Source organism: Thunnus maccoyii, chromosome 22, assembly GCF_910596095.1.
Source record: "Thunnus maccoyii chromosome 22, fThuMac1.1, whole genome shotgun sequence".
Classification (NCBI taxonomy): domain Eukaryota; kingdom Metazoa; phylum Chordata; class Actinopteri; order Scombriformes; family Scombridae; genus Thunnus; species Thunnus maccoyii.
The window spans coordinates 8,922,109-8,948,617 of NC_056554.1; the positions used below are offsets into that span (position 1 = coordinate 8,922,109).

The following is a 26,509-nucleotide window of genomic DNA, read 5'->3' on the forward strand; positions in this document are numbered from 1 at the left end:
TCACCAAAAATGTTAACAGAACAGCTTAATAAAGATTTTATTTGAAACAGAATAAAATATAAAAATCCATTAGAATATTTCATTTTAGTGGAATAAAAGAGGCATGTGGTAGGAGGATGATGTGAAGTCTTGACTCACGGATTGGTGATATGTAATCATCACAAATTAGTGGTGCGATTAGGGTGTCCTGAAATTCACAAACAAAAACTGGTTCAGTGATATCGTCTCTCTATTCAAAGACGGGAGATTTCAGTTCATTTTTTGGTGTAAGATATCAACCTGTGTTTGCCGCAGGATCAGTCAGGAGGGTACTGGGTCGTCGGTATATGACTCCCTGTCTGGCTGGTAGGCTGGAAGACAGTTTGAGGATCTTGGAGCTTTTCTTATTGTGGGCACTGCTTGGGTCCTTCAGCCAAATGTCATATAACCTTCCAGGAAGGACAGGTGAAATGATTTAAGGACAAATATCACTATGTTTTCTCTATACAGACCTGGCTGAGCCGATGAGACATGTTGAATCTATGAGAATTTCTTCTCTTGCAAACACAACAGAATTATTGCTTTAATTAAAGATTAATTCATTCAAATTCATTTCTTCCCTCTATTCTGTCACCAAACCTGTCTGAATCTTTACCCATGGGTCAGTGTTGTTATAACAAGGCTGGAAAATGACTTCATAAAGGTATGCTGAAATTTGATTGCATATAGTATTTGCACACCAAAGTCTAGGCCATATGCAAGCAGGCTGAATACCAGCCGATTTAATTTATGTCCTAGAAACTGATAATAAAGAATATTTCCATCTAAAATGTTCTTCCACAGTTAAACATTTTTTGAGGTGTTTAAAGGATATTAGCAGTAACAGGCAGGTAGAGGATGTCTGTCTCCGTGTGGATGATAATATCCTGGGAGATATACGTCTTCGGCTCAACCTCCCCTGCTTGGACTGCACACATAGCAAACAGCTGAACCTGCAGTTCAACCTGCAAACCTGCCGCCACCTAGAGAGACAGACAGACAGTATGCTGCAAAAGTATTTGGAGTAATACAAGAAATGAAACTTCAACATATTCCACTGATGATAAAATTGCTCAACTCTTTTTTTCTTGACGAAAACATTCAACAAGGGTGTCAGTTATACTTAATATAAATTCAATGTTAGTGGACTTGGAATAAAAGCTCATTCAAGTCAAGTCAAATTTATTATAGCCCAATATCACAAAGTATGCCTCATAGGGCTGTACATATAATAAAACAGTAATTATCAACATAAGCAAAATGTATAAAAACGTATAAGTGAAATAAACTACATAAAAAGCATTATAAACAGAATGTTTTAAATATTTAAAAATATATAAAAGTAAAATGTGAGGTAAAAAGAAAAATATAAAAAGCACAATACACAATATGTACATAAGACTCCTGAACATTTATACCTGGATGTGTAACATACAGTACATATACGTAACCTTGCACACATAGACTGAGTATAAGCTGGATAACCGTACTTTTAGTACTTAGCGCAGGCTAAGTGAGGTTGAAGGATGACGCGAAAAGATGTGTTTTGAGTTTGCCTTTAAATGAGTCAACTGAGCTAGCCTCTCAAATCTCAAGACCAGCATCTTGTGATTGTAGAGTCCTCGCAGGTACATGAGGAATGACTAGAGGTGATAAGTAGGATGGTGCAAGACCATGTAATATTTTACAAGTACAATTCTACAAAGTAGAGTCTTGAAGTCAGATCTAACATGTACAGGGAGCCAATGTTATGAAAAAAGAACAGAGGTAATATGATCAAATTTTCTAGTTTTAGTTGATATCCTAGCAGCAGTACTTTGTACACGTTGTAATTTGCTAATAGTTGATTTAGGTAAGCAAGAGAAAAGTGTATTACAACAGTCAAGCCTAGATGAGACAAATGTATGAACAAGTGTTTCCGCATCAGCCATATAAAGAATGGGCTGAATCTTGGCAATATTTTGTAAGTGGAAATATGCAGTCTGTAATGTTGTCGATATGTTCTTCAAACGAGAGATTAGGGTCAAATGGGACACCAAGATTCCTAATACAAGGGCTTTGTGAAACTGTGGAACCAGCCATGTTCAGAGTGAGATCATAGAATTTGTTTCTAATCTACTTTGGGCCAAGAACTAGCATTTCAGTCTTAGCATTTAAAAAGGAAGAAGTTAGATGACATCCATTGTTTGATTTCTAATAGGCATTCTTCCAGTTTCACCAGCTGATGACTGGTGTCAGACTTGATGGAGATGTAAAGCTGACTATCATCTGCATAGAAATGTTAACCTAGTTTGTAGCGATTTATTAATGTACCAAGGGGTAACATGTAAATAGAGAAAATAACAGGAACCAGCACAGATCCTTGTGGCACACCATAACTGATCTTCATTTGGTCTGAGGAACAGTTGTTGTATAAAACAAATAATCCCTTTACACCTTGCTTTAAAATGCGTTTTGATGATCGGTGATCGGATTGCAATCGAATAGTGCTTGACCACATGAAAGTACAGGTATAACTGCGCTCAAGATGCACTGAGGATGGATTGTGGTCTGATCAGCCAAACCATCTCCAGAGGTGGTCAGGGATGCATTGTGACCACATTGAACACAAGTGTATATGCAATTGCATTGCATGCATGCACATACAACAACTATGTGGGCGGAAATACGTAATAGTGTGTGACTGTTCCAAACCAGTAAGGTAGCAGCCATTAGCCAATAGCGAGCTAAGATACTAGCAAGAAAGCAATGGATATTCAAGACACTCGTGGTTGGATTCAAGATGAGACCAAGTGTCAGCTTCGTCCTCCGCTTCGCAAAAGCAAGCAAAAGTCCATACAATAGTGCAGCTTCATGGATGGCTACCATCTTTTTTACTTTTTGGGACCCACACAAACGAGAAGAGGATGTGCCGCTCGGTTGTTTGAGCTGGACACAGCGATTGAATCTCAATCGGATCTCAATGTGGACACTGGAGACACATACTATTTATACCAGGTGTAAATGTAATCAGGTTAAATCATATCTAGATACAATCTGGATACGAGACACATTTTAATGCAAGGTGTAAAGGGACTATAAGTGAGATCTGTCAGATAAATATGATCTAAACCAGGAAAGTAGTGCCAGTAGGACCAATATAACTTTCTAGGCACTCTAATAGAATGTGGTGATCAACCGTGTCGAATGCTGCACTGAGGTCTAGGAGCACCAATATTGAAACTGAGCCAGAGTCTGAAGCAAGTAGTAAATCATTTACCACTTTTGTCAGCGCTGTTTCTGTGCTGTGGAATTTCCTGAAGCCAGATTGATGAGGTTCATACACATTATTGAATGAGAAGTGATCTATGAGTTGCTGAGCCACTGCTTTTTCAAAGAGTCTTGAAAAAAACGGCAGATTTGTGATTGGTCTGTAGTTACTGATCAAATCAGGGCCCAGATTATGCTTTTTTAGAAGTGACCTGATAGCCCCTGTTTTAATAGATACAGGTATAAGTCAACTAGTAAGAGAGCTGTTTATTATCTGTAGTAATAGTGGGCTGAGAATTGGAAAAAGGTCTTTAATAATCTTAGAGGGAATAGGATCAAGAAAACAGGTAGTGGGCTTGGAGGAAAATACCAGTGTGTTTCAAGGGAGATTATTTCAAAGTGGGTGAGTTTACAGGACGAAAACTGTTCAGATGTAATTGCTCCGTCTTGGGTGGGAGTTGAGTTTGCTGGTCCCATTATCGTGTGTGCAACTCTTGGTACATTTGCACTGATCCACATAACTAACTCTGGTGCTGTTTGTGTATTATGATCCTTTCACACTGGTATGACTCGATGAGAAAAAACATTTTGTAAATAAGCCTCAGTAAAGTACTTGTATTTTAGTGTACTCGCCGGCTGTGTCCGTAAACACAACATTAGTAGCTGACTGGACAGGACGCGCACAATGCATCCTGGTATATGTAGGCATGGCTCTGCCGGCATGGCTCTGCCAGCAGGAAAACTGAGAATAACTCAGCTGTCTCAGTCAATATAGCATGCAATGAGGAATTTATTGCTTCAATTGACTAAATTTAACATCAATACTGATTGGACATCCACATAAAAAGTGGCAAAATATCCCTTTAAGAGACAGAGTGTCTCGATTGTACCAGGGGGACGGTTTTAGTCTAGTTTTTCAGGTAGACGGAGGGCTACTGAATTAAATGTGTCTAGCAGTGTGACATTGAAATTGTCAGTGAAATTGTTAAGGCAGCAGGACTGATCTATGGTGGTTACAGCCGACTTGAATTGCTCAGCAAGTTTACGAATGGTGGTTGAGTCAGTAGGATGGGTAGTGTAGGTTTCAGAGTGGCTAATACTATGCCTAGACGGCGTAGCCTTAAAAGTAAAGAAGTAATGATCTGAAAGGACAGGTAGATGTAGATGCTTGGTCTGAGAAAGAGAAACCATGTGTCAAGACTAGGTCAAGCATGTGGTCATAGACTTGAGTGGGTACATTGACATGCTGTGTAAAATCAGTAGACTCTATGAGAGCTAAGAAGACTTTACCGAGTGGCTTGGATTTGTCTTTAATATGGATATCAAAATCCCCCATAGTTAAAAGACTGTCCATTCATGTCAGTATGTCACAAAGAAAGGTAGAAAACTGATAAAATTGTAGATAAGGTCCTGGTGGTCGATATAAAACTGCTATATAAAATGATTGTAACTTAAGAGTGCATAAGAAGTACCTCAAAGTACATAAAAACAGTGGTGTTGATTGGATTTAACATTAATGATCACAGTATATAGCAGCTATGCCCCAAGCTCTTCTTGATTCACGTGACACTTGTAAACTAGTGTAATTTGGAGGTGATGCCTCATTTAGGCTTACAAAATCATTTGGCTTTAGCCAGGTTTCACATAAGCCCATAAAATCAAGATTATGGTCATTTATCATGCCATGGATAAGCAGTAATTTAGTAAAAAGTGATCTAATGTTAATAAAGCCAATATTTAAAGTAACATTTTGCAAAATGGTAGGGGCTTAATGTGGATAATGTTTTGATTTTGAAAGTTGTAGTTCTTATGTTTAAGTGATAACAGGGATCTGTTATCACTGATTATGACAGGGATATGACTGTAGTTGTGGAGTAAATGGTTATACTGTGAGGATGTTCTGGGACTTGGCAGCTATCATTTGGGGTTTTATCATTTGAATGAGTGAAAGCAGGCCATGAGCCAGCAGGGCTCTCTCTATCAAGAGTGGGTGTGTTTAGAGTCAAGGCAAGGTTGTTAGGGTCATGCTGGGATGTGGGTCAGAAAGAGTTAAAAGCTATATAGTTGATCAAATTTGACACCACTTGCCTGGTCCCTTTCCAGTTTAGGTGTAAGCCATCAGGTTTATACAAATCATGCTCAATTCAAAAAGAGTCGAAATAGCTGATAAAACCATAACCTGTTGCTGTACAGAAATTTTGCAACCACTGATGGAGACTAAAAAAGCTGAAATGTTCAGATCTGGTTGACATGGTAGGAATAGAACAAGATAGGAGATAGTGTTTGCCCAGGCTCTCAATAATTAATGTCAGTGATTCAGTGTCACGCTGGAGCTTGATTGATTGTCTGGACATGGCATCATTTGTTCCTGCATGCACTAGGACTGTGTGAACCAAAGGGTGAAGTTCAATCAGCTTGGTGAGAGTTCAATAAAATCCGCTATTTTGCCAGGCAGTAGGTTACGGCACCGGATAGGTCCACAAATCTGATAATGAGGTCATCTGTGACCAAAACCTTGTGCTTATTGTTTCCAGTGCTACTATACACTGAGAGTTTGGGTGGGAGCTGGTGATTATCAATCACTGTGCTAGCTATGTTAGCCATATTAGCATTTCTGGAGGAGGTGGTTTTGTGGTCAGACAGTAGTGTGGAAAAGGAGATGTTGGCTGTACCAGCAACGTTTCCGGGTGCTAGGCGAGTGGCACCTTTTGGATGATGCTGTCGTTTGGCTTCGAGAGCATGAGAAAACAGGGAAGCTGGGTCATCGGTGACCTCAGCCAGAGGAGTAAAGTGGTTGAAGAGCTGAAGAGAGTTATCTTCTCCATTGGGACCATAGCGAGGAAGGGTAAGCCTCCTCCTGCCTTTCAGCACCGTTGCCCAGGAGGTGTAACTGGGAGTGGGGCTAGTGCCACCCCCTTGTGGTGTGAGTGCTGAGACCAATGGGGACTGACAGCCAGGCTGTTCTAGACAGGCTAACCTAGAAGAGAGCTCCATTTGTCACTGGAGAAGATCCATGATGAGAAGCTCAATGGATTGCAGCTCACTTTTTATGTATGTGATTGCTGCTGTCAGAGACATTCTTTGGGAGGAGACTTCAGTCGGACAGTTGGAGAGACAGGATCATTAAAGGAGGTAAGGAGATTTACTACCCATTTAGCTCACAGACTCACAGTCCTATTTTTAAGTCCTAATTCTAATATGGCCTTAAACATTTAATCATAACATGTTTTAAGACTTTTATACACACTAAACATCCAGATGGAAACTTACAGGCCCAGGAATGTAGATGACCCGCAGGCCTGTAGCAGGAGGGGGCTGTTTCACATGGAACCTGCAACAAGTAAGATCGAAATAAACCACAAATAGTTACAGGTCAAAGTTTTCCCTTTGGACTTGAAGGTGACCCACAAATTGCCTGCACCTCTTCACAGCATTCATGTCCTTCTGACATGCTAAAGGACATCTGAATCCAGTTGTAAGGCAACTGACAATGCCTTTTATTATATATGAAACTTACATTTGCCTATGCATTTAATCATCCATCCTTCCATTTATTCATTGTATGGTGTTTTACCTGCACGTGTCAACTCCCACATTCTTCATCACCACAGTAATGGCAGAGGAGGAGCCCTCCTGCAGTGTCCCAAAGTCAACACTGGACGGGAGGAGCTGGAAGCCCCTCACTATTACATTTGGATCAGTCAGAGAAATTGTTCGACACTTCCTCCTCACTGGCTCTTCCACTGACAGGAACTGGAATAGAGGATTAAGAGTGATGTATGTGAATGTGAAAAAGCAAGACAGCTTAAGTATTATGTTTGAGAGAGAGATACTTTAGGGCCACAGTTTTTCCACAGGTTATCCTATGCAAAGGAGATGTCACTTTGGTATACTTTTTACTATTCATGGAGAACAAATCAAATGTATGAAAACTCCAGGGTACAACACACAAACATTTCACAATGGCTTTTAGGGTAGTAAGTAATTTATCATACTTGATCAGTGGTAACTCATGTGTTTTCAATTGTTTTTACATAGAATAGGGTATTGCAGACTTATATTCTTATCGAAATGCATGTGTATGTTTGGGTACCTGTTGATTTGGTACGCTGCGGGGTTTAGAACTGAGGATAGAGGATGGTAGCCTGACTTTAGTCCGCCTGGGCTTACCAGTCACATCTAGCCGGACTGCCTTGCATTGCCCAGATGAGCCCCTCAGACTGCTTTCACCTGGCAAGGACACACATACAAAGACATCATCCACTCATATGCAGAATCCACCTAACCTGCATAACATCCAGCCTGCAAAAAGTATTGAAATGAGACATATATGTTTTTGAGGATCATCCCCAACTTTACTTTAGTACTTTATCCAGTACTGTATGTCTTTGTATCATAGCATTAAGAAATGGGACGGGTTTAATGTGCTTTAAATAGAATTCAGACTATGTCCTCAAAACGTCCCTGTGATATTCAGTGTGGTTCCTGATTGATTATACTGTTGCACAGCCCTGAGCTTTGGTAATCAGAAAATAGATGTTTGAGATTAATTCTGCCCTTGCACCAGCATTTGACACCTTATTGGTGAGGTCACTGATTGGGGTATTCGTTTCATCTCAACAGAGGGATTTAAGGAACGAACCAGCAGTCTGAGGCGTGGGGTTGGTGGGTCTCTTTTCAGGCATCTTGTCACTTCTTCCTGCATGACTGAGAGTAAAACACCAGTAAATCAAGCAGTGTCACAACAGCAAATGTAAACATATTTTAGATAATTTAGCAATTTATGATTCACAACAATTCATTTTTAAACAGAAGGAAAACATATTTCTTACAGGTTAATGGTAATAGGAAGTAATATTAAATCGTCTATTTCAGATTTGACTCAAAAAGCACTTTTAGAGGTAGAATTCATGTAGACAGTGCACAACACATTCACATTAATTTACACCACACAATATACTATATATACTTATTATATGTGCAAATGATCAGATATTAAGCAATAGTTCATAACATCCTCTTCATTAATTACCTTGCTGATCGAGAGGGTGTCGGGTTCAAGGGTCGTGGGGCTGCAGTGACAAACAGAAATACAGTATATTATAAAGTATGCATGTAATTGAATGTTTTTATGCACTTCTCAAATTGCTTTAAAACTGATTTTTGTGTTTAGGTGTCAATTCAGTTTAATTCAACCTGCATAAAGGTAACCAATAGGACACCCAACAAGTTTCATCTTAATAGCTTGCAGTAAACAGACTGTATAATAATTTACTGTTCTCTTGTGGGGCATCTTTTGGGAAGGTCTCAGTATTGTCTGCCTTGGGGATTGGAGGGAGATGCATGGACAGTCTCCTCATGTCTGGTGTTTGGTGCTGTAGCAGGTTCTGGAAAACAAGCAACAGTGCTGTGTCTCTTATCGTACATCTGTGTTAGCTGCAAATTGCTCCATAATAACACCAGGACTAAAACAGTGACGTACAACCTTCACAACCATTTGCTATACAGTATAGCACACTATGTAATGTCATCATTATTTAGTAGCAATCAAATGTTTAATAAATATTTAATACCAACATTTTTTTAAATACTTATTGCTTCAATAAACCACATTCAAGAATATTACATATCAGGATTTTCATTCATTTGACTCACATTGAGTCACTATATTTAAATATATTGTATATAGTACATTTAAGTGAACACATACGTTACCTGGTATAAGGGAATATTTTCTGGGTGGAAATAAGGAACAACTATCTTCTTCCTTAGGGCCACTCTACAAGCCTTCTCCTCACATATCTCGTGTCTGAAGTACAGAGAAAATTACTGATGAAATGACAGCTACAAGTGCAAATCCAATCCACTAGTGGTTCCCATGTTCACCTATTATCTAACCTGCACCCTTCTTTCAGTAGCACTGCAGTAGCGGCTGTAGATACAACACACAGAGAGTGATAAAATGTGTGGTAAAGAAATGTTTTACCTGTATTGTGTGAGTCTTTCTGTCCATTTTGACTCCTTTATATTAGCAAAACTGGAGAGAAGAGGAGTATTTAAGATTATATAAAAACAATTTAAAACTGTTGAAAAAACCTGGAACTGTTATTTTAGGGAGTGTTACATTATCTATTATACATATATATAATCTTTCCAACCTGTCACTAGCTGCTGTAGCTGTGTCCTCTGAAAAGTCTGACTGCTCAGCTGGGGCTCCGACTCCTTGGCTGTACAGACTGGCTATGTCCACTGTGGATACACGCAGAGGAAATTAGAGGAAGTTTTCATTCCCTAAAGTGTTCTGACCTCTAAACATTAGACAAAAGCTTAATCACACATGCTACTCTACTCTATTTCACTTTCACTTAGCAAAACTAGGGAAACGAAACCTACATGCTGCAAGAGGCAGTCACCCACCTGAAGTCCTCTTGTCAAAAGTGTGACCTTCATCCTCCTCCTCTGCAAAAGACTATAAAACACATCATTAATGATTTTATTATTATTGTTTGATATATTTGTGGCCATATTATCTGTTAAATGTGTGTGCTGAGTGTGCTGACCAGGACCAGATTGAGCAGATCACTGGCATGGACGCTCTCCTCCTCAGTGCGAGGGTCTTTAACCATCACCTCTTCTGATCGCTGCTCCTTTTCCATTAAACTCTCAATGTATTCCTACAGTCAAAGACACATTTCAATGTCAGAATTCAGAAAAATCCATATCCATCCCCAGAAGTCATAATTTACAGTAAAATAAACAAACAAAAACAACTAGGATACATTTCAGGAGTCTGGTATTTGTTACTCTGTGTCATTTTAATGCACTTATTTTAGCAACAATATCCATAATTTTAGGACAACCAAAAAACACAACAATGGCTATAACCATTTTTTGAGATAAACTAAAAGATAACAGAAAAATAAAATCTAACTGAATGAATAGTGATCACAGAAATTGTTGTTTTACCTTCAGCCGAGTGTCTACAGTATGTTTGAGCAGTGTGGTAAAGGGTCGGTGCTGGTACAGTTCCCTCATCTCCAGGACCTTAGGGCAGCTCCTGACAGGTTGATGTTGTGCTGCAGAAGCACCAGACCTCTCTCTCAGACTCAGACCTCGTCCCATTTCAGTACCAAACGGAGGACCTGGAGTCTTCTTCTGGTATAGAAAGAAGCACAGAGGGAGGAAAAAGTCAGTGTTTGGCTGTTGGTGTGTTGTTTACCTCTGTGTACGTGTAGTGCATGTGTACCTGTACCTCTACTCTGGGGAAGTCGTGCCAGCTGCGGTTTCTAAGGTTGGGAGGAGTGATGTCTGGGTTCTGTTTCCCTAGCAGCCACCTAGACCACACACTCTGATGGCTAGGCTTTAGGATGGTAATGCCAAACTCATCTGGAACAATGACAAAACTTTCTGGAGATTGAGATTGCTTTCTCTATTGCTCTTTTAATAGGAAATATAAGAACATGCACTCAATTCAAGAGTCAGTTAATCTACTTAAAAAAAAGGAAAAATATGATGCTTTCAACTAAAATTTGGCTAAATCACATAATCAATTGAACTGTTGTAATGGATTTATAAGACACTGAACAGTGTACCTTGTGTGTCTGGCAGTGGTTCCTTCAGCAGTGCTATAGTGGGGTCCGAGTATGCCTGGTAGAGCAGATCCTCTACTGTTTGAGAGCTCAGCAGTTCTGTGCCTGAGCCATCTTCATGTACCAGGAACAGCCTGGAGCACAACATGTGTTTTCAAAGTCTCTGTAATGTTGCCTTCTACAAAACCAATATAATGTTCCTGTTTAAGAATAATTAGCTATTGTCTATTTGGCAGTCATATCTCACTGAGGTATTGAATGTACATATGTATGGAAGCCTACCTGGGACAATGTTCTCTGAGTTTGTCATGAAGCCTGGCCACTTCTCTGTCTTCTTCCTCCTCCTCTGCTGGCTCCTCTGCATCATGTTTCAGTGTGCTTGGAGCCGGGCTGAAGTTCAGCACTGATATCTGCCCATCTTCCAACACCTGCAACACATGAAAAAGCGCGCACACACACACACACACACACACACACACGTCTGAGAATGAAGAGGCAGATTAACTTTGGCACTGATGTTTTTTTCTTTACAATGACGTTTTCTTTTCGCATTTGCAAAACTGTCTCAGCACTTCTCCTGTGCCCTTGAATTAGTCGTCGAATTCTTAAAATAGAAACTTAACCTCATAAGACATCAACCTTGTAACTGACCAGGGTTTTCATTACTACATAGGCAGTGAAGCACAGGGAGAGTGAGAAGGCTCTGCAGTCTAATTTGCTGAAATGAATGGAGTCTTGTAGGCGGATTCATGATGGATTTACATATATTTGCAGTTTGTCATACTTTCCAGCACAGAAAAAAAGATGAATACGACGGACTGTAAATTCTCTCTGTCTTTCAGTGCGAGCCACTTTCGAACACTTGTCACAACATCGAGCCATCCTCTTATAATTCTGCTGACTGACCTGGAAGTGGTTCCCATCGGAGTCTGTAATATCACAGGCCACCTTGTCTGTGTGACTCATAGTGTAACTTCCTGGTTGGTTAGTGTGGGTGCCACCCTTTGGGCTGGGGGTTACAAGGGGGTCGGCCGAGTACACGCACTTCCCGTCACTTTGGATCTGCAGTAGCCCCACACTGGATGGGAATACCTTGGACAGAGGTACACACACAAACAAATATGTCAGTAAAAAGACTAATATGTGTATTTAGCTATGAACCTCTTGCAAGAGTCAAAGAATATACATGCACACAAAAAGTCACTAGTGGTATAATCAAGAGTGACACATTAAAATCCTACACATAGTAACTTTAAACATAGATGTAATATATGGCATAAACCACCCACCTGATAGGCTCCATTGTTATTCCCAGTGATGACAGTTCCATCTGCCAAGAAGACGTGAGCAGTGTGTCGCTCTGGATACATCACCACAGTGGCGTAGCCCTCCTTCTCCACCAAAATCACCCGCTCTTTACTTGACACACTCCCCTTGTCACTCTCACATGCACTACTCTTACCATTCTCAGCCACAGTCTCTTCAGCAAACACACTCTCCTCCCCATTCTTATACACACTACTTTCAGCACTCTCCCTTTCATTGCACATATTCTCACACTCACTCAGCTTAGTACAAACATGTCCAGCACCCTCCTTGTCGCATATGTTCCCTACACTGTCCCTGCTAATTTCTTCCCCATTTGCAAAAGTATCCTGAATATGCATGTCCTCATTAATGCTCTCCGCACAGCGTGTGACGCACACACACTCTGTGCAGCCACACGCACATTCAGAAGTTGATTTAAGGGTCACACTCTCAGGCTGCTGCCCTGGAAAGGTGACAGACACAGGGACTCAGGTCAGGTACACATTGCACTTGATTTAAAAGTGAAGTGCATGTTAATCTGTCTGATGTATGTGTATGTGCTGCAGTTTCTGGGTGCAGGTGTGATTGGCTGGTTGCTGTGTGTGAACATGAGCCAAGTGTTTTCTACTCGTGTGTATGCACTGCATGCTCGTCACCTGTGTGCAGCAGTATGTGTGGAGGTGTGTTTGGTGGTCTGTCTTGGTAGAGCCTGGTGATCCTGGTTCCGTCTGCGTGTTCGACACTTAGAGATCCATCTGGGTTCTGGACCGATACCACCAGATCCTCCCGGCTCAGCATCACCTGACACAACACACACCAAGCCAAATATCAAAAATTTGAAATGAAACAAGGAAAAACATTGAAATTGTCAGATTAATAGTGATTCTTTGAAAAAAAACACTATGGTAGAAATATCTGGCAACCCGTGTAGTACCAGAAGTAATACAGCACTCTTACCTCATGGGTGATGGGGTCTGTAGCCTTGAAGGCGAGAAGAGAGGTGGTTGGTAAGTGTTTGTGTGTGGTCCCAACAGTGCAGATGCGAGCCCCAGAGGGAATCGTTGTTAACCAACACCCTCTCTGAGTATCAGACTCCTTCTCTGAGCTCTGTTCTGTATAGATACATCCAAAACATACAAAGACAGCGTGTATCAATGAAAAATATACTTAATTATCCTCCTCGCAAGGGGCCAAATAAAGCTCATTAGATAGTGAAGGAAATATTGTGCTGCAGATGAACCTTTCTTGTTGTCCTCAGTTTCTTCAGCGGCGTTTTCTTCCTCAACCTCGGAGTCAGGCACCCACACTGGACCAGAATCCTGGCTGAAACTGACTGAGCTGTCAGCAAATAGCACCTGCAGTAAACACACATGCAGCAAATGATTTGTGGCCTGTGGGTATATTATATATTATATAGTGTGAAGAGTTAGTCACCAAATTCACAACTTGTCATTAATATGTGAACATCTGTGTACAGTATGTTTACCTCTGTGGAGCCGTCTCTCATGTATCGGATCACAGCTCCCTGGCTGGTGACAGTGCGGGACAGTTCTTTGGAGAGAGAGGGGTCCTGAAGTTGCCCCACGTCTCCCTGACCATGAAGAGGAAAGCTCTGTCTCACTAACATACCCTGCTCCTCTGAAGACACTCCTGTACACAAACACACAAACACACACAGATTATGTGATTCTGTGACTTGTGATTAAATATACTGTATGTGTGGAGTCAGACTTCTTCTTCTCTGCAGCTAGACTCTTTTGCAGACATCAAACAAAATGACAACAGATGAGTGTCTATGAGCTGATGTGACAGTTTATGAGTAGTGTTGATGTACCGCTGTCATTGCAGGGATACAATTTGGTGACTGGAGCTCTTTCAGTTGATTGTTTTTCCACACTTCATAGTACACAAGCCGTTTTGTAAAACTACACTTCTGAGGATACACACATCTGTGTATGAGTGTATATACAGCACCAGTCAAAAGTTTGGACACACTTTCCCATTCACTTGAATGAGAAAGTGTGTCCAAACTTTTGACTGTTACTGTATACATTCCCAAGAAAGTGCATCACTCACCTTGTGTATCCTCTCGCAGAAATTGCAGCAGTAGGCCATTAGGGACAGACAGGTTGAGACTGTTGAATGGACTTGATGGCAATTCTGGCTGACCTTCGCATACCTTAGACTACACACAATAACAAACAAGCAACGAGTAACGAACAACGAGTCACATAAGCACAAATCTACAGGGTGAGGATGGTTTATACTATTTCATAATGTGGTTTGAGTGTGTTTGAAACCTGGAGCTCTGGAGGTCTCATCTGGCTGGTTGGGGTGTGTGTCTTGGAGGGAGATAAATCCAGGTCTCTTCCCTTGGAGCGTTGGGTGGAGGAGGAGAGGGGGATGGGGACAAGGGTGGAGGTCTCTTGAGCCCTTGTTTCGTTTTCCTGGGGACTCGCTAGAACACCCCAAAACAGAAACACTGTTAACACTACCCATGATGTAAAGAAAATTCAACCTTTTATACTCAAAACAAAATAAAATGAATCTTTGGAACACTGAGGTTAAGGACCAGTCTATAAGCAGATGCAATCAACTTTTACTTGAATATGAATTTAAACTTCACAAACTGAAAAGGTTTATGTGTTCTGAGCGCGACACCTCTGCATTCTCCTGTGGATCCGTAAAAACTGTATGAGAGGTGGATTCCGTTATCTAGCACTGCAGAAAGGGAACCCTGCTTCACTCTTTTCATCTCCACAGGCTCTGCCACTGGAATGCACACAGACAGACACACACACACACAGATCATGGTGGTTTGTTCTTCATTATTATTTACTAATATACATTAAATTTTCACCATGATGCATAAAAAAAATTCTAAGATTACAAAACAGACAGCTATCTGTCATGTCTCTGGACTCAGGGTACTATTTAATATCTATTATGTGATCAGCACCTTTCAAATCTTCTTTTTTGTCATTGTTTATGTCTTGAGGCTGAAGGGGAGTTCTTGCTGCATCGACAACTTGGTTGATGTGTGTGTAGAAATGATGCCCATCTTTCTTCACAGTCACTTTCATCAGGCTGGAACCTGGAGAGAAAATGGTACAAAATATTTTTTTGCACGTGAGCAGGTAGAAAATCACCCAGAGTGCCTGCCACCACTACTAGAGAGTCAGTAAAGAACAGCTGAGTTGTTTTTCATAAAGGAAGCTTCACTTTAGGATCTTTTTGTTTTACAGTATTGCTTTATAAACTACATAGGACAGAAATAATATTATGCTTCTACACTACACAAAATGCTTTATTACACAAACATAGAGAGACATAAGGTACTGTAGTTTTCTGTAGTGATCTCATACCATGATGTTTTCTGAATCAGAGAGGATTTTATTTTGTTTGGATGAAGGCATTTTCAATGTGTTTTAAAAGCTTTTGGAACATTTTCTACAACCTTACCTTCAACATAGCTAACATTCTCCACAGTGATCTGTCCTCCATCTGAGGGGAAAAGATACTGGAGACGACCTGATACGTGGATCAACCTTCCATCCATACTGTAGCCTGTGAAACCCTACAAATCACACACACACAGAACCATACATGCACAGTGATGTATTACTTATGAGCAACTTCCTTTGATTGAAGTAGGTGTTGATCTGCAATGGTGGTATCAGAAACATGACAATACTTATCATCTACAATCTATGATCTGTGCTTTGTTTTCTAATGCAAACATAAACACAGATAATTAATGATTTTGTGTGTGTGCCCTCACATTGAAGGGTTCCTCTCTGTTTTCCTCCACAGCTGCAGTAGTAATGGACTCTGTAGGAGTCTTGGCTGAGCTGCCTGCTGTCTCTGCCCTGCTCTTCTTGCCACTTGAAACAGTCTTTTGACTTTTCTTGGTATCAGTGGACTTAGCCTCCTCCTTCTGCTGCTTGCCTTTCGGTGTATTCTCTTTCTTAGATTTCTTGACCGTCTCTTCCTCCTTTAGCTGCTCCTGCTCCAGCTTCCAGGCCTGTAACATCATGCACACAGTAATATAAATTGCAGTCAAAGTGTGAGGGACTACAAAGTCATGCCTATGCTTTGGAGACTTCAGAAGAGTTCAGTCTGGCCCTATTTTATTTTTTAGCAGATAATAAATCATCTAAACACTTCTTTTCAAAGAAAATGATTCTGTGTTGGTTATTACTGACTTTAAGGGAGTCTTTTCTGATGACGGGCTCCAGAGTGTCCTCCTCCTTTGCAGAATCTGTAGCCTCTTCATCTAGTCCAGGAACAAAACAAACATCCTATTTGTAAGATAAGATAAGACTTTATTGATCCCCAGAGGGGAAATTTGCATGTTACAGCAGTGCAGGAAACAATCTAGTGAGGCAGGAAACAGATAAGAACTTTGAGTAAGAGGACCTAAGAGTATGGTGGTAAGTATAGTCTCAATATCAGAGCCGTTTGTTGACAAGCTACAGTACCTTTTGGAGACTCTGGAGGGCTCAGACTTTTGAGTTGCACTGCTTCTCTCTTTGTCTCTTCTTCTCTTGTCCAATCTGAAATGGTGTCTGCCACATGCTCCAAGTACTTCCTATCCAAAAATATAATGGAGTTTTAAAAGTCTATGTCACACTCCACATGTGCACTACTTTATTAGTCAGGAAATGTAGACTACTGATTGGTAAAATGACTAATGTATACTCCTGAGTGGTGCACTGAGAGGGTTCACACAGTGAAAAGCAAAAAGCATATTACTATTCATGTCCTGTGAAAAGAAAACACCTGAAAATAAGAACATGCTCTCTGACCTGAACTTGACATCGGTGTGAAGGGCTACCTCCCAGAACTCTTTGCACTGGCGATGAGGACCCATTGGATTGTGACAAAAGATGTACAGGGTGTTGTTATGGCTTCCTCTGAAGGTGTCCAGGCAGCGATATTCTTCTGAGGCTAACTGGAGTACCTTCACATAACGAAAAACATGTTTTTTTCTGTGTTAAATTGTACAAACGTGAAATCTGTTTGAGGGGTTTCAGTCCAACAATTCATGTTTTTAGCTGAGATAAACATGGTGTTTTAACTGTATCAGTTTTTAATTATATTATTAATTTTTTATGTCTTAAAATGCATGAAGTACATTTTAAGTTTTTTCAAAACACATGGGGTGTGTGTTTTTTCCTAAATTCCTGTTGCTACAGTGTATAACCTTAGTGTGTGTCGTTTGTTCTGTAATTGAGTCCTGTGCTCAACTCAAATACCTCCTAGCAAAGAGAACTTAGCATTTAATGTGAAGTAACTGCGAAATGTCTAATCTGGTAGCTGTGGAGGTGATTTATCATACATTTGATAACACAATTAAGACAAGATAGGTCACCTGTGGGAAGATGGTAGCATCGTGGTGTTCAGCATAGTGCCAGTCGAACAGAGATCTCAGCCTACAACTCTGAATGTCAGATAAGTCCAGCTGGACAAACACTCTCCCACTGATCTGCTGGTAAAAAAAACATGAAAACATAAAACATTACTGGGAGGTAAATCAGACCAAATGCTCATTATTCTATTACTATAACATATAAAAAAATGAAGGTATGACAGCAATAAGAAGATATAAACAATACCTGTGTGTTACCAGGGTCTTCAGTGAGAAATGTGGGACCTATAATTGAAAAAATAAATCATGAGATATAACATGACAGAGGTGATGGAGGAGAAACTTGACATACGTTCTATGAAACATTCATTTGGTTATTGCAAAATGCTGGTGCCTCATGTAAATAAAAGTGGCATATACCCTTCATTTCAACTGTGGTCTGAAATACACAAATAAGACATGTTAAAATATGGAAGCCAATGTTACAATGTCACAGTGCCTGATTTGACCAACAAAGGTTGCAGACCTTTTGTCTTTAGGTTATAAAGCTGCTGTTTAGCGTAGGACAGCGGGTTGTCCCAGGGGTTTGTTGTAGGTGCCTGTTGTTGTGCTGGTTCCAGTGCTCCCAGTGGTCTAGTAGCATTCAGTAGTATACCATGCTGATCCAGTCTGGTCAGTGGCATACTCTCAAACACGCTCTGATGAAACAAACGCTCCACCTCCGGCCATGACACAACATCTGCATGATATCATTACATTAAAATGTAAGTTTTATCCCAAGAAAAACAGGCTGGTCAATATCTTACTCTAAGTAATTCCCTTTTTGCATCAATACAGTGAAACACAATACAAAAAGTTGAGTTAATAAACAACAGTCATGAGTATACTGAGCTGAGGTGGGTGCCTCTGACATGTAACTCTAACCATCTGTGCAGTAGTGTTGTAGCTGCTGTTTGATTGCCATCCAGCAGGAGTTGCTGTTTCTCTGCTGAGCTGCAGAGTGGACCAGCTCCCACACTGGAGACAGCTTCATCATGGATGTCTCCACTTCTGCTGGATCAAATCCCTGGACCGCCTAAAAGGGAGAAATGCACATACTCTCACCAACAATCAGTAGATAAACACATTTCTGGCCAAAGATGAAAATAGGTACAGTGTACAGTTGATATTCTTTTGTCTAATTCATGTTTTTGAACCAAAATGACAAATTCCACATGGACAGTAAAAAAAGAATAAATTATGCGCATTTTTACAAAATCTACTTACCCTTATGTCCCTTAAACGCAGAGCCCTTTCATCATGATGTCTGATAACCAGAGGGTGCTCAGGCCTCTTCTGAGTCTCCTCTGCTCCAAACTTCTCAACAAGCCTCTAACACAGAAGAAGAAGAAGATTTAACAATTTCACTAAAAAATTCAGAACTCTCTCTCACACACACACAACCCCAGCTGACTTTAGAAGAGTCAGAGAGTTTCAGAAATGTAAATGTTGAATGTTTCTGTTGTAATCCATTAATCATTGTAGGGAAATTCTAAGGAAGATCAGAAAAGAAAAGCCAGATTCAAGGATATCACATCCACATCCACCAGGAACCAGTGTTCCCTATAAGCTGATTCTTTTATTATTTATCACACAAACAAAACAGTAACACTGATGCTAACAGTGAGATACATAACTTAATTTTGTAGCAGTTTTATGTACTGTACAGTACACACTTACTCTGCTGTGTGTGTGTTTGTGTGTGTGTGTGTGCATATTAGCTGCACTCTGATGTGATTATAGCACCATCTACTGGACTTTATTGGATATATTTGTGGCCTCACTTCTCTTTTGCAATATTTGTAGTTATTGTGCTAGTACACAGTAGAAATCAGATTTCTCTTCACAATATAGTTCAAGTTTTTTTTTAAAGTAGACGGTTCAAATTGCAAAAGAGCATAGAGAGGGGTTCTTAATGTTTTCTTAAAGGGAATTTAATCACTGAAATACATGTCTCATGTTTAAAGATCATATTCATTAAACTCCTTGTGGTGTAAAACAGTCCTAGGGTTGTATGATGCCTGAGGTAAGGGTTAAAATGGAAAATGCAAGTTTCAGTTTGCTAATTGTCATATATACAGTCATTTTAATACAAAATGTTTTGTTTGGTAACACTGAAAAATCATTAGTAATACAAAAAGGTCGTGAAAGACAAGACCACATTTCCTCTCACACGTTTTCCCTCTGCTCACAAAAGCAAGTATTTCACCCTCCCCCGCCTACGTCACATCTCAGCCTACCCTACTCTCTGCGTGCTGCAGCGACTACGCTCATGTGACACTGAAGCTGGTTGTGATTGGTTGTCTCGGGCTTGGGACTGCCCTTGCTCACTGATATACAAACCATTCATGTGTCACAGACCCTCCTGCTTAAAAGAATGTGCTGCATTGGCCGGGAATCGAACCCGGGCCTCCCGCGTGGCAGGCGAGAATTCTACCACTGAACCACCAATGCTGCATGTGTAGAAATCAGTGCTTTATACATTTTTGTCATTTTTCTAAGGACACAGTGAAAACTGAATTTTATGTCTTCCGTTACATACACAGCACATGCTGGACTGTACGTTTCTCACAGTGTTTTGGTGTATGTACCTCCTTGTCTCCTTCATTCTGTACTGTAGTCAACAAGCTGTGTAACATGCGGCTCCTCTCCTCTTCTGTGTGCACCAGAGGCAGGAAGCTTTGGAGCATGTAGCTGACCAGCTGATGGTCTAACCAGGGACCATTATGAGGCTCTGACTCATCAGCCACATGGGACGGAACAGAGATAGATTGCTCAGCGGAAACCACCACCTAGACACACAAACGCACAGGGATGTATGATAAGTGAGGCTACACTTTGCAGGATTTTAAGTAAAAATTCACTGATCTTATCAGCCTAATGCACAAATGTGCTGCAACAGAGAACATTATCCATCCCATTCTTTAAAATTAATACATGACAAAGTAATTCATTAACATCTTACTAACATCACATGACATCTGGGTATTGTGCCTCTTAATACAATATATTTAGTCAGTCCTTATATCAGTCACAAAAACATTCATCTGCTGACGATATATATCTCACAAAGTGTTGACCTCACACATAGGTAATGAAATTGAAAAGACTACACACGCACTCACAATACACACAAACACACATGTACAGACCTGCTCCAGCATACAGTGCAAGATAAGGGGCACCGAACAGGCTTCAGGTGGAACCAGGTCCAGAAGGTTGCTATAGTAACGCATGTCCACATCTGTAGAGAGGGGAGGCTGCGCCGTCTCTGTCCACAAAGAAGAGACGATAGAAAAGAAAGAAGGCTAGGTTGTCATTCCAGTGTGATGTTTTAATTAAAACACAAAAAGGCCCAAAATATACGAGGAAGCACTATTAAAGAGAAAGTTTTTACCTTGGTCTGGTGGGCTCTCCTCCCGCATCGACTTCTTTTTGGAGCGTGGAGTCATGGGGGGAGGGGTTGGTACAACCTGGCAAAAGAAACACACAAAAACATGTAACAGGGGAAATGGTTTAAAATACTGAAAGTACACATCCAGTCAATTACTGTTAACTGGGAAAATTGTTCCTTAGTGTCAGCTAATGTTGTAGGATATCTCATAATATTTCATGCTGTCAGAAAATGAAAATACACTTGGCTCAATAGCAACAGCAATGATTTATAAGAGCAGCTGTATTTGAGTAACTCAGTTTTTAATAACACTGTGCATGCCCAGTGTGAATACTCTGAATCTCTGGAGTTGCATGCATGTGTGTATGTGTACCTCTGCAGGCTGTGGATCAAACTCGACAACAGCGGGTACAGTGATGAGTCTGATGCTGTTTTGGTAATGCTGATGCTGCCTGCGCCAGTCCAGACAGTCATAGATAAGATTGGCCACACCCTCGAAGATTCTGCTTCCCAACTCAAGCTGAACACACAGTACACCCATAAACAAATACAAATACTTAGAAAAATAGTAATAATTTTAAGTCTAAGGCAATGAGTATCAACATAACAAGGCAGAGAGAGTGACAAAGACAGACAAAAAGGAACAGTAGAAGTTTAAACAAAAAGTACAAACGGCAGAAAAGTTGATAATCTGCAATATTCTAGACAAAAAGCCAAGACATATCTGTCAACCCAACTCACCACAGCCTCGGGATCCTGTGTGTGGAAGGGAGGTATGAGATCTGGGACAGTGTAGCTGAGCTGAGCCACATCGTGGAGCTTAGAGTCCGGTGGTCCGCTGTCCAAAACTGGTCTCAGACCTGACCAGAACAGATCCAGCTTCCTGGTCTGTGCAGGCAGCTCTCCACTACCCTGAACCTCTGCTTATGGCACACACAGAATAAATTATATCATCTGTTCTTATTAAATAAAGAATGAGATAAGCAAATAGTGAAGGCCCTTCACCTGTATCCAAATCTGAAGAGGCTCGCTGACTGTTCTCGTTGCCCTCACAGGTTTGTTGTTCCTGCTGCCCCTCAGATGTTTGTGAGTACTCTGAACTCAACTCAATGACATTGGACACATGGACACCCAAGGCATCAAGTGCCCCGATCAGGCGGGGCTGGTAGAAGCCCAGCAACAGGATGTAGTGTAGAGGACCATCATCTGGCTCATCATCTTTGCCCACACACAAACACACAAATTAATCCATTACTGTATCTCTAACTTTTCTCTCTTGTACACAAACACATCACCACTACCATTCGCTACACATACATGCTCAACTCATTGCAAAACGGTATTACATATAGCAGTGATACAGTCAAGATAAACTGGGGTGGACAAAATGAGTTCCATCACCTACAGTTGGTTTACCTATGAACTTTGGCGGCTCAACATCATCCCTGCGTTTGAGTTTAGTCTTCTTGGGAGGTCCCACAGGTGAAGGAGGATTCTTTGCCTTTTTGTCAGAGCCCTTGGCACCTCCTTTGTCCTTGCTGGCAGAGACAGGAGGGGCCTTTGCATTTCTCTCCTCAGCCTTAAACAGAAATAGACAAAAGTGACACCAAATTTTGACACCACTGAACAGTTTCTAAACTGACCCACAGCTAATAATGTTCTAGATTGCTTCGCTGTTTTTTCCTGCTAAAAATAAAGAATGAATGAAATAAAAGTGCAGAAAAATTAGCCAAGAGAAACATCTCATAAAATCTTGTCTGTTCAACTCTTGTCTGCAAAAATGGTCATGATTCTAACAAAATTGCAGCTGTAACTTGAGTGCAAATCCACTCCAGTTCCACACTGTTACTAAATTATAAGAGAATCATTAACGTAGAATCACACAAATGAAAAAACACTCACTTGCTCTGCTTCTCTCCTCTGCTGGTCACTGTCTTTAATCTGTAGCAGCTGGAACTTCACTATTTTGGCCATCAGATCACAGGGAATCTCCTCTCCTGCATCCAGCAGCACCTTAGCAGGCTCTGTAACCTTCACACACACACACACACACACACACACACACACACACACACACACAAGACACAGTGATAATAGAGCAAAGCCAGCACACAAACACACATGCAAACACAAGGGTTCTATTAGACAACCCAAAGACACTGGTGCACTGAAACGCACAACCCGTTAAAAACATTCATTCTCTACTATACTGTCTGAAACATCCCATTCTTACCTCATAGTACACAGGGACATTGTCAGGTTTTTTAGCTTTAGGATTCCCCAGTTCATGGATCTGTAATGAAGAAGGACAGGAAAAAGTTTTCATTTGCCACCATCATTTCTGGAACCAATCTGATTATATGTTACCTCATTAACTAGATCAGCTGATGGCCAAATACAGTAGACAGAGGTTACAGAGTGAAAACCACTTAATGAAATAAAGAGCCCACACATGTTTATTTCATATGATTAATAATTATGAACTACATCAAACTACATTTTTAGCAGTTTAAATACAGCACTGATCTGAACAGATGTTGTCTAGCATTATGGAAATATAGGAAACATTATTAATAAAACAATTAAAGCCAAAATTAAGAATACCTTAGTCAGGGTGCTGTCCCAGGTCACCGCGGTGAAAAGTTTGCGTTGTGGCTGCTGTACTGCCAGGGCCAGAGCCCGGATCAGCTCCTCGTCTTCTGGACTCCTTCCAGCCACCAAACACACACAGGCTTGCCAGGAGTCCTGGAAAAGGGCATTAGGATACAACATCATTATACACGCACATCCAAGCCAACAGCTACAAGTTGCACAGATTGATTTCACATCACGTTTCTCTCACACAAGTGTCCATTAACGTTAATTGACAGGTGTTAAGCAAACAGCTCAGGTACACTGTGCATAATATGATTTCAACTGATGATTGGAGAAAGCTAAATGCAAGTTACCAACAGAAGCTGCAACGCCGCAGTGCAACAATCTAGCGAGTTAAGGTCCAGTGTGTAGAAATTAGTGGCATCTGACAGTTAGCAGAACGGACATGGCTCAAATGGAATATAATATCCATAAGTATGTTTTCATTGGTGTATAGTCACCTGAAAATAAAAATCGTCGTGTTTTCGTTAGCTTAAAATGAGCCCTTTATGTCTACTTAAGGAGCGGGTCCTCTTCAGGTCGGTCCTCTTCCATAGAGGCCGCCATATTGCACCGCCATGTTTCTACAGAAGCCCAAAATGGACAAACCAAACACTGGCTCTAGAGAGCGCCTTTCGTGTTTTTCGCGAGTTACGCGGTGGGGAATAGTGGGGGAGGCGATTTTTTTTTCCTAGGATGGCGAAGTCAAGACCCACCCTCCTCTGCCTCTGATTGGATTACCCTGATATTCTTACCCTAACCCTAACCAATCTCACTCATCATACCTAAACCTAACCAACCCAACCAACGAAGGCAACGAGTACTAGACAATCAGTGGCAGAACAGGGCGGGTCATGACCTTGGCATCCTAGGAATTGCAATCTGCATCCTCACCGCTAGATGCCACTGGTCATTTAATGTGAATAACTATAATAAGGTTAAAATATGACCTCCGTGTAGAACCCTGTAATGTTTAACAGAACTGAGTGGTGAGTGATGGCGAGTCATAGGCATCTGTTTAGGAGTGAATTTTACAACAAGTGTGCCTCACTGCTGAATTGAGGTTACATTTTGTTCAACCTAGAGTTCTACCTGACAGGTAAAAGTTGGTCAAGTACTGTGTGCCAGGTAACTTGTTAAAACACTGGCGGTTACAGCTTCAGTGGTAAAAAAGAGAAACGCTTTAAACATATAATTTATCAAAACAACAAAAGAAGGTGGTCGAAACGTAACAAACCTCTTCAAACTGTGCCTTGGTGAGACCAGTCTCCCAATTCTTGTTGGAAACCGCGGCTCCAGCTGTGTTGGACTTTTTGGCTGAGCCCTTTTTAGCTGCCTTGGGTGGCATTTTCACTCAGTGACGGTTATTTAGATGTAAAAGAACATAAAATAGAGATGACAGTCATATTATTTTCTTGACTAAAATCAAATGAGTGAAAAGCACTGAGAGTTAACGGTAAATTTCCCCCGCTAGCGTCGTCTGGTGCTTGTGTTGCCACTAGCAACGGTAGGACTCCTTTTTCTTCTTCTTTAGTGTTTATTGGCGGTTGGCATACCAGTTTAGAGGCGCATTATCGCCACTAACTGGACTGGAGTGTGGAACAAGAGATTACGCAGGAACTGGAAAAAACCTCTAGATTATTTTAGCTAAATAATTTTCTTTTAAAAACTTAATAATATTACAGTATATCTTACCTGCTGCTTTCCCCAAGGAACCTGATAGTGAAAAGTCCTGGTGTTTTGCCTTCCTTAGTGCTGAAGAAGGTAATGGCAACCATAGGAAACTAGTGTCAAAACACACTGATGTTTCAACATGTCTAAATGATAAAAAAAAGAATGTAAGTAAATGTAAAACAGCATGTAATAATTATCAGTAGTAATATATATATATATATATATATATGGTGCAGAAAACTACGATGGAGTATTAGGGACACACTGAGAGGAAAAAAATTTGGAGATTTCAAGAATAAAGTCATAAAATATTGAAAAAAATTTAAGAGAATAAACTTATTACAAGAAGAATGTATTAGCTTATTTAAGGGGGAAATATCAGAGGAGCAGTCTGTCGCCTGCATTAAAATGAGGAATATGGAGCATCTTGTGAAGTTATACTTAAATACAGGTTTCACAAATGACGAAATAAGCTTAATCATCAGCACCAGATTATTATGAGTATTTGTACTTTGAAACAATTGTGCAAACAATTGTGTCTATTCTGAAGAATAGACACAATCTTTTGTGGAAGAGGAAATGGAAGACCATATCATGATTTTATTCTTGTAATCTCAAAAAATAATATTTTCTCTCAGTGTGGCCCTAATACTCCATTGTAGAATACCCCACTGAAATCATGATATAGTTGAAAATGGTAATCAGATTTCTGTATGTACTGTTATCATTCCCTTTCTCCACTTGATGGCAGTAGGATCTCTGGGCTGTGAGACTAGAAGCCTGCTGGGTCAAAGCATGCTTTAATCCACAAATAATGGTTATTTCTTATGAATGTAGATTGCTGTTTCACATTTCAAATACATTTTAATTATTATTGTTCATTATTGTGGTCATAAAAGTACAGTCATTTAATATGGAATCCATCCATAAATCACAACCATATGACATTCAAATATTAACCAAAGACTCCTCGTACACACACATATACACAAACTCCCCTTTAAAGGTTTAATGACAGTCGTTATGAGCAGTAATTCTGCTTGGTCCAGTTACTGCACTTGAGCCACAGAGCTGTGATTGACACTATATAAGACAGCTGGTTTGTGTTTCAGTGCCAGAACCAATGAAAAATGACCTAGAGCATCCCGAGAATGAAAAATTTGGAACATGCACACTTGAGTGTTATTTTATCTGTATAATGAATTATGAAACCATTGTTCCACCAGATGACCC

At 40.5% G+C, this 26,509-nt stretch overlaps 1 protein-coding gene and 1 non-coding gene across 7 annotated transcripts; both read right to left on the reverse strand.

The window, feature by feature from the left end:
* Positions 1–12: 12 nt before the first annotated feature.
* On the reverse strand, positions 13–25,114 carry spag17 (sperm associated antigen 17). Of its 6 annotated transcripts, none has more exons than XM_042401116.1 (49): positions 24,840–25,114; positions 23,573–23,713; positions 23,202–23,261; positions 22,871–22,999; positions 22,385–22,547; positions 21,974–22,186; positions 21,710–21,888; positions 21,342–21,488; positions 20,972–21,047; positions 20,727–20,845; positions 20,166–20,366; positions 18,802–18,906; positions 18,460–18,610; positions 18,062–18,274; positions 17,783–17,820; positions 17,539–17,652; positions 16,973–17,127; positions 16,646–16,755; positions 16,370–16,440; positions 15,946–16,188; positions 15,627–15,741; positions 15,124–15,258; positions 14,808–14,936; positions 14,465–14,622; positions 14,241–14,349; positions 13,651–13,814; positions 13,405–13,519; positions 13,122–13,276; positions 12,821–12,965; positions 12,146–12,627; positions 11,763–11,948; positions 11,139–11,284; positions 10,860–10,990; positions 10,520–10,653; positions 10,234–10,422; positions 9,828–9,941; positions 9,685–9,736; positions 9,426–9,516; positions 9,254–9,304; positions 8,983–9,076; positions 8,543–8,654; positions 8,300–8,339; positions 7,910–7,974; positions 7,361–7,497; positions 6,842–7,020; positions 6,538–6,598; positions 854–1,001; positions 280–444; positions 13–187 (listed from the first exon to the last, which is right to left on the reverse strand). In XM_042401116.1, the coding sequence occupies exons 1-49, from the start codon at positions 24,948–24,950 to the stop codon at positions 159–161; spliced, it is 6,570 nt and encodes a 2,189-aa protein (XP_042257050.1). In that variant the 5' UTR covers positions 24,951–25,114; the 3' UTR covers positions 13–158. The 6 variants fall into 6 exon arrangements, with proteins under 6 accessions (XP_042257050.1, XP_042257054.1, XP_042257053.1 ...); XM_042401120.1 differs by having other exon boundaries at positions 14,826–14,936; positions 17,539–17,655; XM_042401119.1 differs by having other exon boundaries at positions 13,651–13,802; positions 17,539–17,655.
* Positions 19,958–20,028, reverse strand: trnag-gcc. Its single transcript has one exon. It is a non-coding gene; the product is annotated as a tRNA-Gly (tRNA).
* Positions 25,115–26,509: the final 1,395 nt, after the last annotated feature.

Coding starts and splice junctions, on each gene's coding strand:
- spag17 (XM_042401115.1), bottom strand. CDS start 24,950: ATGCCACCCAAGGCAGCTAAAAAGGGCTCAGCCAAAAAGTCCAACACA. Junction 18,275..18,459: donor ACAACACTACTGCACAGATG/GTTAGAGTTACA, acceptor GATATCATGCAG/ATGTTGTGTCATGGCCGGAG. Junction 14,350..14,464: donor TGAGACCTCCAGAGCTCCAG/GTTTCAAACACA, acceptor TATTGTGTGTAG/TCTAAGGTATGCGAAGGTCA.